Consider the following 18,844-nt stretch of genomic DNA (forward strand, 5'->3'; position numbering starts at 1 on the left):
AAGGTAACAGAGTCTTCTGCTCGGCAGGGTTTCACCACGGGTGGCTAGTTGTTCGTGCTGTACCTATTTCATTGATTCGTTTACCAGGATTATAGCCTTGCAAAGTAAGTACAGCTTTTTTTCTTTCTCTCGTACTTTAATTAATACCTAACTAATAGTTAACAAATTTCCATTGTGAAGCATAATCACGCAGAGGGAGTGAGATGGGTAAATTTGTGCAAAAAAGATATCATGTGAAATTAAAGGAGCAAAAAAGCCTTCCCAAACTACAATGTTTTTGTTTTATCCCCAAATTGCTGCATTTGCCATGCTACATTTCTTCCCCTGAAAAGATTCATTGGACGTGGTGAGTAGGATCTGGCAGGTGAGACAGCAAGGGCATTAGGAATTATTAAAATATTTATACTTCCTATGGTTTATTGCAAATGGCTTTCCCTGTATTAGAAAAAGCAGGTTGTGTGTGATGCTGTCAAAGTGCTCCATGTGTCAATGTAGGACTTAGACTGCTTTGTAAGTCCCTGTTAACAGAGGACTATTCCTTGCATTTTCTGCAGCGGTGTGTATGCTCTGCTCTGTTTGCTTTGACTTATTAATCAGGTGACTAATCCGCACTTGTTTAAAGTGAAGAGCAGGAACTTAGGTCCAGTAATTACCAATTTATTTTCAGTGTGACCATTTAGTTTGAAGAGTTCACTGGCTATTGATGTACAACAAAGCTTATTGTGTGGCTGGCTTCTCTCTTTCCTTTCTGGAGTGACTTTCCCTGCTATGTCACTGACAGCACTTTTTCCCCAACCGTACGAGACACTCTGGTCCCACGTCAGTCTGATGTCTTGCGTTCCTCAAAGAAATGTTTGTTCAGAGGAAATTGTGTCCTTGTTGCATAGCCAGGTAGCCTGCCAGGTGGAGAGTTGTCATTTGTGTAGAAGTAAGAAGAAAAGGCTCACGGAAGTCTTTTATTTTCTTTATATTTTTGTGTTTGCTGAGTAAGAGCTGAAGTGGGGTCATGTTAAATACTTGAGCTAGTTTCAAAGATTAATGCCTCACTTGTGAAACATGCATGTGGGTTGTTTCATGTTATTTATCCTCTTGGTGGAAATTTGTTTGAACCAGAGAGACTACAGCACTGGCACTCAGAGCTCCTTAGCTGTAAACCCAATACATCCCCCCAGCTCTGGATGGCCAGCGCTGCTCGTGCTTTATCTGCCACACGTGTGCTCTCCTGGAAGGACTGCTTAACCGAGACAAGAATAAAATAACTACTTGTTCTGCTTTATCAGATTATTCCTACCATATAGCTAACTTGACTTCTCAGACATTTCCACACAGACATTGCTGAATCTCCTGATTATATTTTTAAAAGATAAGCTATATTTAGCTTTTCTCTTAGTAAGCAGATAGCACACAAAGCCTCACTGTTGGGGTTTTTTTTTGTTTTGTTGTGGTTGCATTCAAGAGTGTCTAAGCAAAAACGGTGTCTTATACCAATAAACAAGTTTAAACCAGGCTTTTCTAAACTGGTTCTATAGCCTTTCAGCTCCCTTCTGTATCTGAAAGTGTTGCTATAACACTGTGGCAGAGTCACAGTTTTAAGCAAAGCTGGGTGGATCAGAAGCTACCTGTGCTTGGAAGATGCCCCAGTGCCGCGGGCCTCTCTGGAAATGCTGACATACTGCTTTCCCGGGAAAGGAAGGACTCAGCAAGAATCCATGCAACAGGCCTTTTTAAAATTTCATTTTCAATTTTTTGACTCCTCCCTGTTTGAGGGTTCCCTGTGGTTACTGACTCAGGAGCTGCGTCTGGTTTCTAAGACTGCTAATGGGCAGCTAATAGGCTTTCCTCTTGATGCGAGCCTCAAACGCTTCTCACTTGACTGGAACTGGCTTTAATGGGCTCACAAGGCCTGGGACACTCAAGGCTTTAACGACATTGAAGGTTTTGTAATATTTAATACAGTAAATTCCTTTCAAGAATATGAATGTCATGAGCTCCTAAATATCATAACATCATTAATAAATGGAGCAGAAAAGGACTGACTGACCAGGTGCAGTTGAAAAAGATGATGGAATAGAGATTTTTCTTGACTATCCAGCCCATCATTCAAGGTTAAGGGTGAAACCGAACTTTTTTTTCAAACAAAGTGCCCTGAATAGGCATTATTTCAATAGTAGCACTAAAAGAAAGAGATTTACCACTAACAGAAATAGTTTCACTCAGCACAAAAGAAGCTTTGAGAGTATCAGCAGTAACTGGATGAACAAAAGGTAAATAAAAGGTTCAACATGAAATACCTCCTGTTTTTCTCACTGGAAAGGAAGATAGAAACTTTGTAGAAAGTCCGACATGAACAATATCAGAGTTACCAGGAAAAGTTTCTAAGTCATGGTACCTCTTTTCTCTGGCATAACGAAGAAGAGTTTAATTTACTTTTGCAAAATTTCCTATTTGATTTCCTTACCCTGAATCTCTTGCAACCCAAGGAAGTGAAACACAGATAGTGCATACACATCTTAAAATCACCCTAGGTTTGCTAATATAACTGAAAATACTAATGTTAGGATGACAGCACAGCATTTGCAATATTAAGCCTGAAAGGAACAAGAAGTATTTTTAAGTGGTTTTGACTGCATATTGCTTTCTAGCCTGTAAGGAAGATCCAGAGGCCTAAGTAGAATAATATCAGGCCAGCCAGCACTAAACAATGATATTCTACGCCGCTGGCAAATAAGATTTTTTTCAGGTGAGCTGCATGCCTCATTCTGCACTGTGAGATTCTCCATATTGTTTGTCTTCTTGAGGGCGGTAGATGTCGAATGACACATTCTTGATTCTCTGAGTAATTTTCCACCAGCTCCTCAGTAGGAAATACTGGGAAATTGGTACTTGACCCAAATCTTCAAATTTTAGCTGGAGGGGGAGAGAGAGAAAAAAAAGGAGACAAAGTGTATTATGTATTGTGTATTCATATGTGAATGGTTGAGTTAATGGGGAAGATAAGATAGTAGCCTATGCAAAGGAGTTGATTTAAGACATGCACAGTCACAAAGGTGCACATCTGGGATGAGCAACTGCAGAGAGGCATTTTAAAGGATGATTTTACTTTTGTTCTTTGCCTCTGTTGTTCCAAATTACTCCCTCAGCAGCAGTCTCAGTCCTTCAAATTTGTTTTAACTGTCTTTTGCCACTGTTCTGCCTAAAGCTCTCCTCCTTTAAGGTGTGTGCTGAGCCCATGGTTTCTGGCAAGCTTGACTTTTCTGGTAATTAGTTGCTTTCATGCGTGAGAAATTGTGACTACGTAGATGAGACAGATGGTTGCAGTGTTGTGCTGGTGCTGAGTTCTCCATTTACACCCATAAGATCTCTGAGACGCGTTTCCTGAACCTCACTCTGACATCAGCTTGATGCCAGCTGACACTGTAAAATGGGATCTCACATGGGCAATCTCTCTTTACCAAGCAGCTGCTGGGCGCTGCCAGGCTACAAGAAGATGGACAAATCCGGCCGGACCCCATGCAAAGCATACTTCTCTATATATTTATGTGGGGATAACTTTCCTCAGTGATACACATTTAATGTTTCCCCTCCTGAAGACAAATTCCATTTTTTTTCCCCCAGTGGGAAGGGATTTGTTAGCAAACAGTTTGTTGCTAATACCAACAGTCAGAACATTTTGCGAGACTGCAGTGCTAGTTAGGTGTGTTTTTCAAACATGGATTTAAAAAGCCTTGATTTTATGCCAGTATCTTTTTTTTTTTTTTACTTAGATTGTGCAATGCATTTCGGTAACCTTTCACACAGCAGCTTTTAGCCCCAAACAAACCAGTTGCCAAATAAACCACTTACCTTACCAAATAGATTCAAGAACATGTACGAATTAATTAAAATAAAAATAAAGACATTTATTTTGTAAAAGGCCTTCTCTAATCATACAGGCCTTATGAGTAAATCCGAATGTTTTCTCTACTGTGTCACAGGCAAATTATGCACCCATTCTGTTACTCCCATAAAAATGTATAAATACCACAGACTATTTGGAAGCCATTCACTACTGTCAAGTGCCACAATTGCTCCACAGCGTCTCTGTACAATGGTGTCAGATGCTCAGCTAAGTTTGGGCAGTATGACACATGCACTCAAATAGGAGATTGTTCTCATTCAAAATGCTGTTCCCAACCAGGATAAGAGTGAACGGTCAAGAAAAGTACCTTACTGGAGACAGTTCCCCCCCACCCATGTGTTCCCTCTCCCCCTTTCTGTCTTCTCATACCTTGCTGCTCTCACCCAGTGAGATCTTTCCTGGCTAGGATGCAAATGATACAAACTAGGTAAGAAAATGTTTGAGACTGCAGTATTTAGTAGTCCGTTATTGGAGAGCAATCCCTATGCTTAAGGTGTTTCTCAAAAGATTAGCAAACCTCCTACCAATGGAAGAAATAACTGACTTTCCTTTTCATAATAGGATAAAATAGGACTCCTAGATCTTCAGTGTCAGAGCTTGAAATGCAAATGCAGATGGCTATGTGTCTGGATAAGAACACACCTTTTAAAATCACCTCTCCACACCATATTTATTCCACTGTTTCGCCATTTTTCATGGAGAGAGCAAATGTTGGACACACCTTTTAGGTTCTGTGTGAAATCTTATGCCTTTTGAAGTCTTCCCCAATATTCATCTTTTCCATTTTCTTTCTGTCTCTGTCGATGGCTTTGATGGAGCTGTTTAACACCAATTTTAACAGATTGCCTTTTTCTTTAGGGATACGTGATATTGAGGGCAGAGCAGTGTCAAATTCACTATGCCAAAGGGGTCGTCTTCTCTGTGCTTGCAGGTCTAAAGCCAGACTTGTGCTATTGACTGGAATTCTGTGGTTTGCTCTTGTTAGCTTGAATTTACACAAACGTGCTTACACCAAAGTGCAATTTCAGGTATGTGAAAGCAGTCTGGAAGATGGGAATACTCCCTGGTTTTCCCAGAGCATGGACTGCAGCAACTGTCCTTTGGGCACCACCCATCCCATTCCTGACTGCAGAGATAATCTAACAGCCCTGCGGCAATTGCAGTTATTAGGAACAGCTAGGAAAATATTTGCAGTTAAGCCAGTGCAAGTGATGAGTGGGCACACAGCAAGTATTTATTTAGGAGGCCTCCTTTAAGTTTCTAGGACAATCTCAACCTACAGGACCAGACAGCTTTCTGGAGACTTCTAGCAAGGCTAGGGAGAATGGGGAATCATCCCTTAGAGGAAGGACATATACCAAAGCTAAAGCTTTAATGAACAATTAACCATGAAGCAAGAGACAGGAAACATTATGAGACTATTAAAGGCCTGTCTGAGAGCCAGGAGAACCCAGAGCATAGGCAAAGTACCTTATAAGTTGGCACATTTTAAGAGTATCAATTAAAAATAGATTAAATTCATATGTGATCCAATTTGACTCAATATGCATGGGTTACCCTGACCTACCCAGATTTCCCCAAGTGCTTCTGGTAATACTGGCTCCATGTAACACATGGCATTGCCAGTTGTCACTTGAAGATGATGGCTTTTACTGAACCACTCGCATTTCCTTGGTTGGACATGGATGAGACCTTCCCTGCTCCTCAGGAACTGCCAACGTGCTCTGAAGCTGAGCGTGCTCAGTCTGCCTCTCCTCTCCTCTCCTCTCCTCTCCTCTCCTCTCCTCTCCTCTCCTCTCCTCTCCTCTCCTCTCCTCTCCTCTCCTCTCCTCTCCTCTCCTCTCCTCTCCTCTCCTCTCCTCTCCTCTCCTCTCCTCTCCTCTCCTCTCCTCTCCAAGGTTCAAGCTGCCCAGTCCCCACACTGGTATCTAGCCTCCTTCAGTGCTCTGACCCAGCCCCACCACAGCAGAAGCTAGAATTACACTCTGAGTCACCTCTCCTTTCCCTTTTCTGTTTCAGGATGACGATGGATGCTCTGCAACTAGCAAACACTGCCTTTGCAGTTGATATGTTCAAAAAACTATGTGAGAAGGACAAAACAGCCAATATAATTTTTGCCCCACTGTGTACGTCAACGTCTCTGGCTCTGGCATATAAAGCTGCGAAAGGTGATACTGCAGACCAGATGAAACAGGTAAGCTGTCAGCATCCTGTTCCGTGGCTGCAAAATTATATGGCTTTTAGAGGTAGCTTTCTTATTTATTCTTGTTAATATTCTACTGGAGGTCTGGTTCCCTTGTAAGCCAGGCTTCAAACCATCCATCTGAAATTTCTCAACGGTTCCACACTCCATGGCTGCACACAGCAAAGGAGTTTGAAAATCTGGCATAAAGAAAAAGCTTTCTCAAACATGTGCAAGTTGGAAGGGGACATGGCAGAGTCCTCAACATTTGCATTAAAACGTTGTCTCCATTTAGCATAGCATTGATTGTGGCTGCAAGTCATAGTTAAGATCACTGCATTTGCTGGATGTTTTTTCATTATTCAAGAATGCCTAAGCTTTATACAATTGGAAATAATTTTGCCATTGTCTGTAAAGAACAAGTATGCTTAGTAGCTCCGTCGCTGACATTTCCCCTTTCTCCTGCAACACTGCTGAGAAGAGGCTAATGCAGTAGAAGAGCACACAACGTGAATGTTTCTCCTTACAAGCAGCTCATGGTGTTCAAGGGGTTTCCAACACCGCGATGCAGCATGGCAGTCATGATGCAATCAGTTTGCCAAGCTCACTCTCTGGTGCAAAGAGGCAGCCTTGCAGCCTCTTTTGCTGCCTTTGTGTGAGCAGAGATTTGCATAGTTCCAGTGAGGGTGCCCACGGTTTCTGCAGTTACCTAGAGGTGAATGAGAAACAAATTCAGTATGCATTTATATGCTGATTATCACCTTGCTCTGAAGGACATTCTACATATTTGAATACATTTTCTCTCCTTTGGAAATTCCTCCTTCACTGAAGATATCCCCGAGCACAGCCTCCTGTGCCCCGACTCATGCCACAGATTACAATGAGTCTTGTGGTATTCACAGAGCTACACAGTGATATATCTATGAAGATCTTCTAGGCATTGCAGATTTTTCCAAACAGAATTGTTTTTTTAAAAAAATTAAAAATTAACTCTAGGGTTTTTTTTAATTTAAATGTCATCCTGCAACTTCCTCACCACTTCAAAATTCAAGCACTGTCTTTCTAATGGGAGAGCTCAAAATATTAACCTGCACTTAATTTTGTTTTCACTTGTGTCTGCAATTTGCTTTGAACCATCCCATAAAAAGTTAACGTACACATCCACAAATGGAGTTCTGTTACACAAGCGCGTTTATGTTTCGTATTTCTCAAGTGGTATATAAAAAGTGCTGACGACAGATACTAAGGAGAACTTGGTATGTTTTTAAATGTAATATCTCCTAATTTGCACGTCTCTTCTAGCTTCTGCGTGCCCCTGAGTTCATGCTTGGCTTTTAAATACTAGATACTAAAGGAGCCAGATTGGCAGTCTTACTCTGGAATATCAGCTAACAAACTTGTGCTAAAAGCTGTCCCAGGTAGAGAAGTTGCAGTAGCGTAGCTTTCGCCCCAAACATAGTTCCCAGGTGCAGAAGTGTTTTCTGCAGTTAACAAACTAAGAAGTAAAAGTGTTGGAGGAAAAGGAAGTAAGTCGAGAAAGTTGTTTCTGAGGAAATGACTGTGGAGTTTGGCTATGAGACATGTACTGTTGCTTTGTCCTTGGGAGCTTATTTCCTTCTGCTCCCACTGAGCAAGGAGCCGGGGGGATACTGAGGGGTGGCTAAGGCAGGGCAGCAATTTGTTGTGCCTGTGAAGATGATGTGTTCAGGGAGAAAGCAGGAGTGAGGGACAAAGGGAAAAGAAGGTCGCTGGTGCCTGCTGTGCCTTGTGCGGGAATTTGAGAAAGAATTGCCTGTAATGAAACAGCCGCCATCGAAGGCCCTGCAATATGCAGGCGTGGAAGTTCAATTTGTATTTTCAAACAAAACCAGCAGGAACCTCTCACTTCTGGTGCCTAAAAGCAGCGAGCCTTAGATCACCTCAGAACTTCCTAGAACTGGACTTGTCATTGCCAGGAGCTGAGAGATGGCCATGTGTGGCTCAGCAGCCCTACCTCCGGCTCATACTTTGTCTACCAAAACAGACATAGTTATCTGATCAACTTTTGCTGAAATATTGTGTGATGTCATGTATCAGTCACAGCAATGAGAAAACTTGATGATCTTTTAAGCATTTTTAAAGGTGTTGCCCACTCGTAGAAAGGAGACTAAACGGGACCCTCATTTATCTGGCTTAAAATCTCCAGGTATTTGGACAGGATTGTAAGTTTGGTGAAAGCATTATGACTCCATACTACAGAGCTTTAATCAACTAGGCCATATCACCAGCATGAACAGGTCTATTGATTTCTTTGGACTGCTCACAGGGAAGAAATCTGTTTGGTTAAAGTTCCGGTAGGATCAGGTTTTTAGATTTATGTGAGGATGTCAAAGAAATAAATGATTTCTGAGTAACAACTGCAAGAAGCCATGTTGCTAGATTAAATATGAAAAGCCACAGCTCTGGTCACAAACTAGCCTTTTATTTTTGCTAAGCTGTTAGGAATATTTAGATAATAAACTAAAAAAAGATGCTCAGTATTTTATTATGTTCTTTTAACAGGTACTCCATTTACAAGATGTCAAAGATGTTTCTTTTGGGTTTCAAACAGTAACTTCAGATGTTTCCAAACTCAGTTCTTTCTTTGCACTGAAAATGGTCAAACGGCTCTTTGTGGACAAGTCCCTTAATCCTACCACAGTAAGTACTGCAGAAAAGCCCTGGTGCTATGAATTGCTTGACCAGCACCTTGATGGGTTATGGTGTCAGACTGCAATGTTATTTAAAATAAATTATCTCACTTTTGGCGGTTACTTGACTCGATTCAGATGACGAACAACATAGTATTCTCTGCTGCCATAAAGGTTTGTAGGAGGATGAGTGTGCTGCTTGACCCCAAGCTATGCAACTATTACAACACTTCTAATTCTTTCATTAATATGCTTTAGGTCAGTAGGCTTAGCAGGTTTTGAATGCAACATAACTTCTATGCCACATCAAGGTGTTTGCATTGTAAGTATAAGCGAAAAGGAGTTTTACAAAAAGTTGGCGGTGCAAGTGTGTGTCCAGTTCACACACCCAAGTAATTACTGCGTAAGCTGTAGTTTTCTTAACCTGTCTGAGGAGGCAGAAGCCTGGCTATTGAAACAACACAAATGAGGAAGGCGTTGTTTGGCCTTGTAACTTATGGACCTTGCAAATAACTGAGAAAAATGTGGGGTGGGGGTTTTTTTTTCCTTCCTTTTTTTCCCCAAGTTGCCTTTGAATAGGGCCCCGAGCAAGGACAACATCAGCCTAAAAGTGATGTTCAGAAAACTCAGCATGCTTAAATGATGCTATAATCAGAGTGCCTGCTGTTAGCCTCTGCCACAGCAAAGGGCCATATCAATCCACAGCAATAAACATCTCATCTGGTGAGGACAGACATGACGTGAGCAGTGTGTGGCCTTTATCTCAGTCCTTTCTCTTACCCAGGCCTGGACTGAGGGTTGTTTTATCCTTTCAAGCTCTGGCAACGTGGTCACTCCTGCAATATTAAAGTTACTTTAGCTGCTGACGTAACACCATTGGACTGAAGACAACCTTGGTAGTGATGCACTGAATGCAACTGTCCATCCTGGTTGTTGCCTGCTGTTATTTGATAGCAGCCCATCATGATGAACTCCCCAACTACCCCATGGTGAAGCTCAGGACGCTGCTGTTGCAGGCTGTGTAAAGAGCCACTGAGTGGATGGCATTTAACCAAGGATGACTGTGGTACCTTCTGTCTTTCAGGACTTTGTCAACTCCACAAAGAGGCCTTTTCCATCTGAACTGGAATTAGTGGAGTTCAAAGAAAAAACTGAGGAAACCCGGCAGAAGATCAACAAATCTCTTTCAGAGCTAACTGATGGTGAGTACAGCTTAACCTTGGGGGTGATGTTTGCCTCTTTGAAGAAAGAGGTCTTTGTCCTCGTGATACATCTTTACTAATGCTTTTAGAAGAAAATACATAGTGAAAGCAATAGGACTAGACCTATTATTTGGATTCACGAGGATTAGACACGTCAGCCTGTTTTGAAATCACTAACTTTACTACTGCAGCATTTCTGAAGGTGGAAATGTGAGACTGATCTTGCATTAGCCTTGGGGAAAGCTACTGACAGCTTTGACTGCAGCAAGATAGTTTGAGAGAACGACAGCTCCTGGCTGTCGAGCTTCACAAACACCTGACATCAATACATCAAACCCAGGCCTTGGTTTCCTTTAAAAGTTTTACTCTAATGAGAAGTATTTGCTGGACTCTGAATTTCAGGCAGTTAATTAATAGCACGGCTCGGCTCAGCTGCTTTGCTGCTTTCGCCAGCAAGGGTGCCACACGTGGATGTGCAGCTCTTATTTGGAGGCGCCTTCCTTTGGAAATGGGGCTGCGGACACTTCCCGCAGTTCCGCTGAGCCACCAACCACTGGGCCGAGTCCCAGGAGATGCACATCAGTGACCCTGAGGGTCTCGGGGCAGACCCTGCCCAGTCGCTGTGGCGGGGGCAGAGGTCCGGCCAGCACCCATAACTGAGCCTATTTGCAGCCTGTGCACAGGCGGCTCTGGGGTCGGTTGCTGCCTGTTGCCCTCGTGCGGTACAAAAATGCAAACATGGGTGCGTGAGTCACCTCTGGTCCTTCCCAGGCTGGCAGAGGTGCCCATGTGAAGCACCTTGCCCTGCCCGTGCAATTCGTGCAGTTGCCTCACCAGTGCTCTGAATTCAGCGTCTTTTAAGGCAGTGCTTGAACAGGTCTAAAACAGAGCAAGGAGGGGGACAACATCTCCATACTCTTTTTTGAAGTCCGTGGCAGTATTTAGTTATGAACTGTAATCAGAACAGTAATTTTTGTTATTCTGGTTATTGTACTCTCATGTATCACTCCAGAAATGAGTAGCAGCTAATCTAGAACTAATCTTCAAGTCTGGCTCTCCAAATGGCAAATGCTTTTTTGCTTACACCTCTGGAATTCCACTGAAAACTCAGCACCTTCTTTAAGGAACTAAAAAAAGGCAGGAGATGTTTTTGATTCCATGCTATATAAGCCAAGAAAAAAATGTCATTTGGAAGATCTGTCTTGATCCCAAATCCCATTTCAAACATTAAACTGCAATTTTAATTTAAGTAAGTGCTTCTTTTTGGAATTTTCCATTAGAATTAAAATCTATCTATGAAGTGCAGGACACAAATATTTTGAGTGAGTGAAGTGTTTCCATATTGAGTTGAAGCAATTGATATGTTGATAATGTATTGTACTAACAACCAGCTTAAACCTGTTCATAGGCAAAATGGAGAATGTTTTGAATGAAGATAGTGTGAGTGACCAGACTCAGATCCTTCTAGTTAATGCAGCTTATTTTGTCACAAACTGGATGAAGAAGTTCCCAGAGGCAGAGATCAAAGAATGTCCTTTTAAAGTCAACAAGGTATGTTCATCAAAGAAAAAAAAAAAGTACTGTTTCCACTCAAGAAAATGCAAACTTTGACCTAAGGAAATCCCAACAAGAGAAAATGAGAAATGTTTGTTATTGCTATGGCATTCTTATGTTCTCTATCTAAATTTATATGCTGTTGAGAGGGTCCCGAAACCAATTTGCTTGTCATGTTTTAAAACTTTGCTGGTGCTTTCACATCCATCTTTCAAAGGCCCAGTGTGAGAGCAGACTGTCCTGTTAGTATATTTAGACAAGAGCAGCTGCGTACAAGTGACCAGAAGCCACCGTTGCCTGCAACAAGGGGATGCACATTCTCATGGGCAGCTGCTTCCAAGAGATTGCACCCTGTACCGGAGGCTGCATCCCAAAACCAGCGGACGTAAAACACAAAATACTGCATTTCTCATGGTGGCAGAGCTAGTGAAACATCTACGTGCATGAGGTGTCTTTGAGTATACCTCTTCAGTGCCTGGCCCTGTGCTTCCTTCCCCAAGGATGGCGCCCCATCCAGCTCCCTCTTTCCAGTCAGGCTGCAGCCCTCTGTGCATCAGCCCTGCTTAGCCACTAGGTCCAAGTGGGTGCAGCTCCCATGGCTCTTGCCTTCAGGATTCTGTGAACAGTGAGGAACATTGTCATCAGACAGTCAGTTTTAAACCAAGATAAAAAGCTGGGCAACATTTGTGAGATAAAGACATTATACTCAAAAAATATATATGTATATGTGTGTATATATATATGAAAGAAAAGTTGGAGCTTCAAGTTCACTGAAAATACTCATAAATTACCACATCAGCCACCAGTTTCGGCTAAAGAATTTTTTAAAATTTTACAATCGACACTAAAATTTTTTGAGTAAAACATCTCTTTTTTTTTTCTGAAGTAACATTTTTCTGCTGAATTTGAATTTTTGTTTCCAGTTGAACAGAACAGTTTGTAAATTTCCCTATGAAATAAGTTTTGTTTAGTGTTGTTTTGTTTCATTCATGAAAAACAAAGACATATGGCTTTAGGTAAGCCTGAAATTTCTTCCTATTCTGTTTCAGCTCCTGAACCAAAATATCAGTTATTCATATGAACAGCTTGACCTTCACTGTTGAGGTGTGCTCAGTGCTTTACGCTTACTGGCACTGCGATGCCCTGTAGACAGTATAGATTGTAGCACACAGTGAAACAGGCACGAAGGGCCACCAATATTAGGTAAATTTCTCTTTTAAGGCACATCCCCAATATGTTGCTATTGTATTAAGTAGACTTCTGTTCCACTTTTCTTTGGAAAGCTGCCCACTGTAGAGAGCCATCAACTTTCACTACAAGGGTCTCTTAAAGCTGGCTTCGTTACCTATGAAAGCCAACAAATTCTCTGATGGTAACTTGATGTACCACTTACATGCAAGCTTACAAACTTTCCCCTCTCACTGTCTTAGTTGTGAATTAAAAGCAATGCTAGATTGTTTCATCTATGTTTTGCAGACTGAAACTAAACCAGTGCAAATGATGAATCTGGAAGCTACTTTTTGTCTGGGCTATGTAAAAGAATTAAATGTTGCCATCCTTGAGCTTCCATGCCTTAACAAACACATAAGCATGCTCATTCTGCTGCCCAAAGAGATTGAAGATGAGACCACTGGCTTAGAACAGGTGAGCGAAAAAAAAAAAAATTGGTATGATGCTTCTCTTGAAACAGCCCTTTTACGTGCTTATGGAAGGTTTTTCTTATTTAGATGCTATGTAGAAGGAAACAAAAAGTAATTCCTGTGAATTTATCTTCTCATTCTGCTTCTCTGTTCCTGATGTCATATTTGTGACATCATCATTTCCACTGTGGCTGAGTGTGAGGTCATGAACAGGGCTTTGTTTTAGATAAGGCCTACACACAAGGCAGTGTAAAGTGCAGAAGGTGCCCATGATGCACTTTAGGAATATGCATTTATTTGAAAATCTGGCCCGAAAAAATAATTTCAAGCTTTTTGTTCTTGCTATAGTAAGTTGCTTAAACTTATACTGTTGGGTACTCAATAGTGCTGACTGGTGTCCTCATTTTTTTCAGTTGGCATGTATCTGTGATTTCTTTTGCTTAAGGTCTTACACTTCTCTAGGTTTTAATTTTGAGCAGAGCTGTCTGAAAAGGAGCCATTTTTATTACAATTGCACAAAAATTTGAAGAAGAATAAGGCATTTCCTAAAGAACAACTATTTCTTGTGTCATTTCTCTATGGAAATTCTAGAATATATTTTCATGTCTCTTCAAAATTTAAGAATTAAGAGACAGACGATGATGCAAGTCTCCTTTGTAATTTTTGCAACTGGCCTTAAATTTTCAGTGCAGGAGGACTCTGCCCTTGCAGCTGTAAGGTACTTTTCTATGTAGGAGTAAATTACAGAACATGTGTTTCTTAAAATGCAAGTGAGGTCATTCCTGATACCAATTTGCTGTGGCCCCAAATTCTGCCTCCTCACTCCACAGTTTTTAAAAAATTGCTCAAACATCTGCATGTTGGATTGAGATCAGGCACTCAATTTGGAGTCTTTTTCTGTCCCAATTACCAGCAATTTCATTACTGTCTAAGGTCAGGAATCAAGACTTGGATCCGCCAGTCAGCCAGGTGTAATCTGGGTCGGGACTGTCTTTCTCAGGTTCCTTCCTATGGTTGTTGAGGTGATTGCCTATCAAAAGCTTGTAAGGGTATAGTAGTCACAGCATGTGCATTCAGTGGAGTTGCTCCAAAGGCCTGTCACATGAGTTAAATCATTACATCAGTATAACTGACAGTTTGTCAACCCTGAATGCTACAGTTATGAATTTAAAAGCAAAGGTTGCCTTTTGGACATTATTTTTTTGGGTTTGATAGGAGTGGGAAGTTCAGAAATGGCCTTTTTTCTTTTTTTTCTCTCTTTCCTTGGACTGCTCATTAATTTCCTTTGCTCCTTTATGTCTTCAGCTGGAAAAGGCCCTCACCCCCGAGACATTATTACAGTGGACCAATCCCAGCATGATGGCCAACACCAAAGTGAATGTATTTCTTCCAAAGTTTAGTGTGGAAGGTGATTATGACCTGAAGCCACTTCTGGAAAGCCTGGGAATGACAAATGTCTTCAATGAAACCGCATCAGATTTCTCTGAGATGTGTGAGACAAAAGGTGTGGTTTTGTCAAAGATCATCCACAAAGTCTCTTTGGAAGTAAATGAACAAGGTGGCGAGTCCCGAGAGGTACCAGGATATCGGATTCTGCAACACAAAGATGAATTCAAAGCTGACCATCCATTTATCTTTTTGTTTAGGCACAACAAAACTCGCAATGTGATTCTTTCAGGCCGATTCTGTTCCCCTTAAGCAGGGCGTATTCATTGTGAAAAAGCACAATTACTTTTATGGTGGTGCATGTTCCTGTAAAGCTTGGCGTCCTGACTATAACCTTTGAAAGGAAATCTAAGAGGCTCATATATCAACTGGGTAATACAATGTACTCTACATATGCAGCAGAACTAGTTTATCTCCTTATGTTTCATCCCCTTAAGCTGAAGGACTCCCACTGTGAAGAACACATCACATTTTACTGAGAAGTATCCCAGCCTCAGCATCAAGTATATTTTCTTCCTCTGTGACATCTTTTTCCCAAAACGAAGTGAACTGAGAGCCTGTTTTAGATAGACCAGGAACTGGAAAGGGCTCTGGGAGGAAGAGCTACATTCCTGCCCCCTAGCCAAACCACTCTCCCTCGTAACCCACGCTCTGTGGATTCCTGCCAAGAAGGGGACGATGTGGACATGTGGTGTGATAGCCCTCCCCTCGTACCTGGCTGCACTCTGGTGGTCCACGCTGCCCTGCTGGACCCTGCCCAGTGAAACAGTGCCCAAGTTCTGCAGCATAGCTAGACAATTGAGTCTAGCATCAGCGCTTGCATCTGTGAAACAGCAGCTGCACCGAGACCTATGGATGCAAGAGGCAATAGTCATGGTGACAAAATGTATACCCAGAAGACTCTTCAGCATCAGCTACGTCAGTTTGTAGATTGGGGCGGGGGGGGCTGGACTCTGCTGCGTGGGATTTTTTGACTCATTACCCTTCAGACATGGAAGAGGGGACCAGTTCATTGCAGCTATGAGGAGCCCTGTTGTATATATCCTGAGAAAAAGAACGTTACGCAGTTCTAGGATAGAAAACAGTTGGATTAATACCGGAAGTGTTGCACTTTTCATGCACAGATTATCTGCCATTTCTAGTTCTGGATTCAGCATTAAGGAGACTCCACACAATTACTTAACATCTGAGGTATGAGAAAGAAATAAGGACTTCAACCTGAGTGAGATTAACATTGTAATTACCAGTCTGCAAATTCCACGTGAAATCATGATAATCAGATTTCATTTCTATCTAAAGACTGCCTGCTGCATATGTTCAGTACTGGTTTACCTAATTACTGTTCAGAATAAAGCACTATAAAACCCGTGTCAAATGTTTGCATTACCTCCAGTGCCCGTCTGTGTGTTCACTCGTGTGTTCACTGACAGTGTCAGTGTTCACTCTTGACCTCCAATAAATGATAGGAATGGAAATGAACAGATTGACTTAGGCCACAAAGTCAAAATAAAGAACTAAATCAATGTCTGGATTGCCCTTCTGGACCGCGTGAGGATATTTCCCAGTATTGACTATGTTACTAGCTCGTCACAATATACAGAGAATTCAGTTATATAGCCTCAAAAAATGGGAGCATGTTACTTGAGAATTCGTCTTGGTGCTTCAGGTCTGAAAGAAACCGGAAAGAGATTTCTAAACGGGAACATGCGACCCCTAATCTGCATACTTCTAACGCCAGAGAACAGCACGGTGGTTAATTGTGAATTTGGAGACAGGAGTTCTGTTTTGATTCTTGACCTTGCCAACCCATGAGAAGCCTTTAGTCACAATGATTAAGTGGTTTTACCAGTTTCTTTCCCTCTGTGAACCTTTAATGGGCTCTAACACAGTTTGATATTAGAGGGATAACTGGAGTCATTGACCCATACCTTTGAAGGTACAGAGGGGACTAACTTCCACCAAAAACAGTGGGAGGTGAGTCCCTGCAGACCTCTGGGGGTCTTTGCTGATATGCATCAGGTGTTCTGATACATGGATAGAAGTCAAAAGAAAAATGCAAAATATAACAACTACTTTGCAGCCCATCCTATCCGGGAAGGAATCATCTGCAAAGATCTTTACCAGCTCAGTAACTTCAGTGATGGCTGAATGGCTGGGAAATGTTTTACACACCCATCATTGATCTGTTTTGAAGGCTGGGGTCAGAGTTATCCAGAGCTGTCATCACTGTGGTTTCTCCTGGTTCTCCCATAGGAGGTGGGTCAGGGCATTGCACATGGGGTTGACGTCTGACTAAGCAGCTGCACGGGCAGTCCATGCATAGGCAGGATGGACTAGCTGCCTATAGTCTGTGCGGTTCGTTTGTGTTTGGGCACTGACTCTTGGTCACGTAGTTCCAGGTGTGCAGGCTGCATCATGCTTATTGCTACATCTGTGCTGGTCTGCTAGACTGATGAAAACCTCTGGCAGATTGCCCCATCCCTCTTTTTTTTCTTGGGTGAGACTTCCTGAAGGAGAAAAGCTCAGACATCACGTTCTCAGTTTGTTCAAGTTCTGAAAATGATCCAGTCCAGGAGCCAGTCTTCATTCAATGCAGCTCATACTCCGTTTAAATGCTGATCAGAGCACTTAGCACATCCACGCAAATTTACCTAAGCGTGTCTTCTCAAAGGGTTCCTTGTCCGTGGCTTTGCCAGGAAGGGTTATCCCATGAGAGCAGAAACCCTGCCTCAGGGTGGGGCGCATCTTTCTCCACCTCCTGACTAATGCCAAGGTATCCCAGCCGATGCAAGGCAAGCAGATGTTAGAGATACAAAGCTGTCTTAGTCTACAGAAGGCAAACTCATTTATTGGTCATTTATAAACACGAAAAGCTCAGGTTTATTTTTCACTTCTGCCTCTTCTCTCTACCAGTCCCAGTATGAAACCTATCCATCTTGCGGCATGTGAGGGAGAAGTATCAGTAAGGCTCCTGCTGGTGTGAGAAATGTTGTCACAGTCTATTGTGTGATTCCACCCATGCTGGCCTCTGGGACTTGGGCAAGGAATTGCATGGGAGGACATGGGAAAACGTGTGTGGGAGCTTTGTGTATAGGAACACTTACGTGCTGAAAGGCGTTGGTTACAATGGAGAAAGTGAATGTAGCTGAGGACTTGCTCAGATCGCCAAGCTGCTCCACCTCACCTTTCAACAGAGCGTTACTCTCCAGTGATGGGTGACAGCCCTGATGGAAAAAAGCAAGCCGTGGCTGGCTGTTGCAGGCAGTTGCAAACTGCAGTGTTATGAGTCTAGTCATCTCATCGCTTGCTCAGCTGCACAGTCATTGCCCACTTCCTGCTCCCAGCATTTTGTAGAAGAGAAGTGATACATCCTAATGCCTTGTGGTAACAAAAGTTGTTTGCGGGGAAGAGCAGTTTGGTTTTGAAACTGGAAAAATGCTATGTAGAGCCAATTGCCCCCACTGGATAAGTGGTACAGTTCTGAATCCTGAGTATACTATCCTAAGGGCCAAGAAAAGACAGCATTTGCACATACATTAACATTTCCTGAGGCAAAGCAGTTAAACTGATGTCAAGGGAGTTCTAAGGGAATATATGTGCAGAACCGGTAAAATAAATCAGTGGAGGAATGATGTTAATACAGGAGGGAGGGAGAAAGCACAGAGATTGGAAGAAGGAAAGCCTTGAAAGATATTAAAAAATACTTATACTGTCACTGAAAAGAGGCTAGGACTCATAAAGGCAGAAGAAGAAAAGATACATGATAAGGCAATGTGCAGAAAGAAATTTAAAAAAAAACAACGTAAAGAGACAGAAAGAATTGAGGAGGTGGACTAAGGAACACTACAGAAACATGAAGGAAGGAAAAGCAGGAACAAAGAAGTGAATGGCAAATGGAAGCAAAAAAATGAGGAAAAGAATAGGGGCAACAAGAACACTCATTTTATCATTGTGTCTTGCGTTGTTTACGAATCCCTCTTTTCAGATGGGCTCTGGAGCAGTGGAGCCTGGGCAGTTGGGCTGAGACCTTGGCAGAGGAGCAGGGAAGAGCAAAGCTGGTGGGAGCTGCGCCTGAGGAAGAGGGTGGCCCAGCTTCAGCGCTAGAAGGGAACTGTGGAAAGGGCAAGATGGTGCTGGGACAGCTTCTTCCTCTTTCCTCCTTTCTCCCCTCACCATGTCTGATCCCTCAAATATCCTATGAATCCAAAGCCAGTTTTATACTTTGTGGGAAGAAAGAAGAAGTGAGAAAGGAA

The 18,844-nt window shown here is 42.3% G+C and overlaps 1 protein-coding gene across 1 annotated transcript; it reads left to right on the forward strand.

The window, feature by feature from the left end:
- SERPINB5 (serpin family B member 5) lies at window positions 1-15,832 on the forward strand. The gene is made up of 7 exons (XM_054818080.1): window positions 1-104; window positions 5,918-6,092; window positions 8,622-8,759; window positions 9,834-9,951; window positions 11,360-11,502; window positions 12,982-13,149; window positions 14,451-15,832. Exons 2-7 carry the CDS (start codon window positions 5,919-5,921, stop codon window positions 14,841-14,843), a joined length of 1,134 nt encoding a protein of 377 aa, XP_054674055.1. The 5' UTR covers window positions 1-104; window position 5,918; the 3' UTR covers window positions 14,844-15,832.
- Window positions 15,833-18,844: the final 3,012 nt, after the last annotated feature.

This window comes from Grus americana, chromosome 2 (genome assembly GCF_028858705.1).
Source record: "Grus americana isolate bGruAme1 chromosome 2, bGruAme1.mat, whole genome shotgun sequence".
NCBI classification, from domain to species: domain Eukaryota; kingdom Metazoa; phylum Chordata; class Aves; order Gruiformes; family Gruidae; genus Grus; species Grus americana.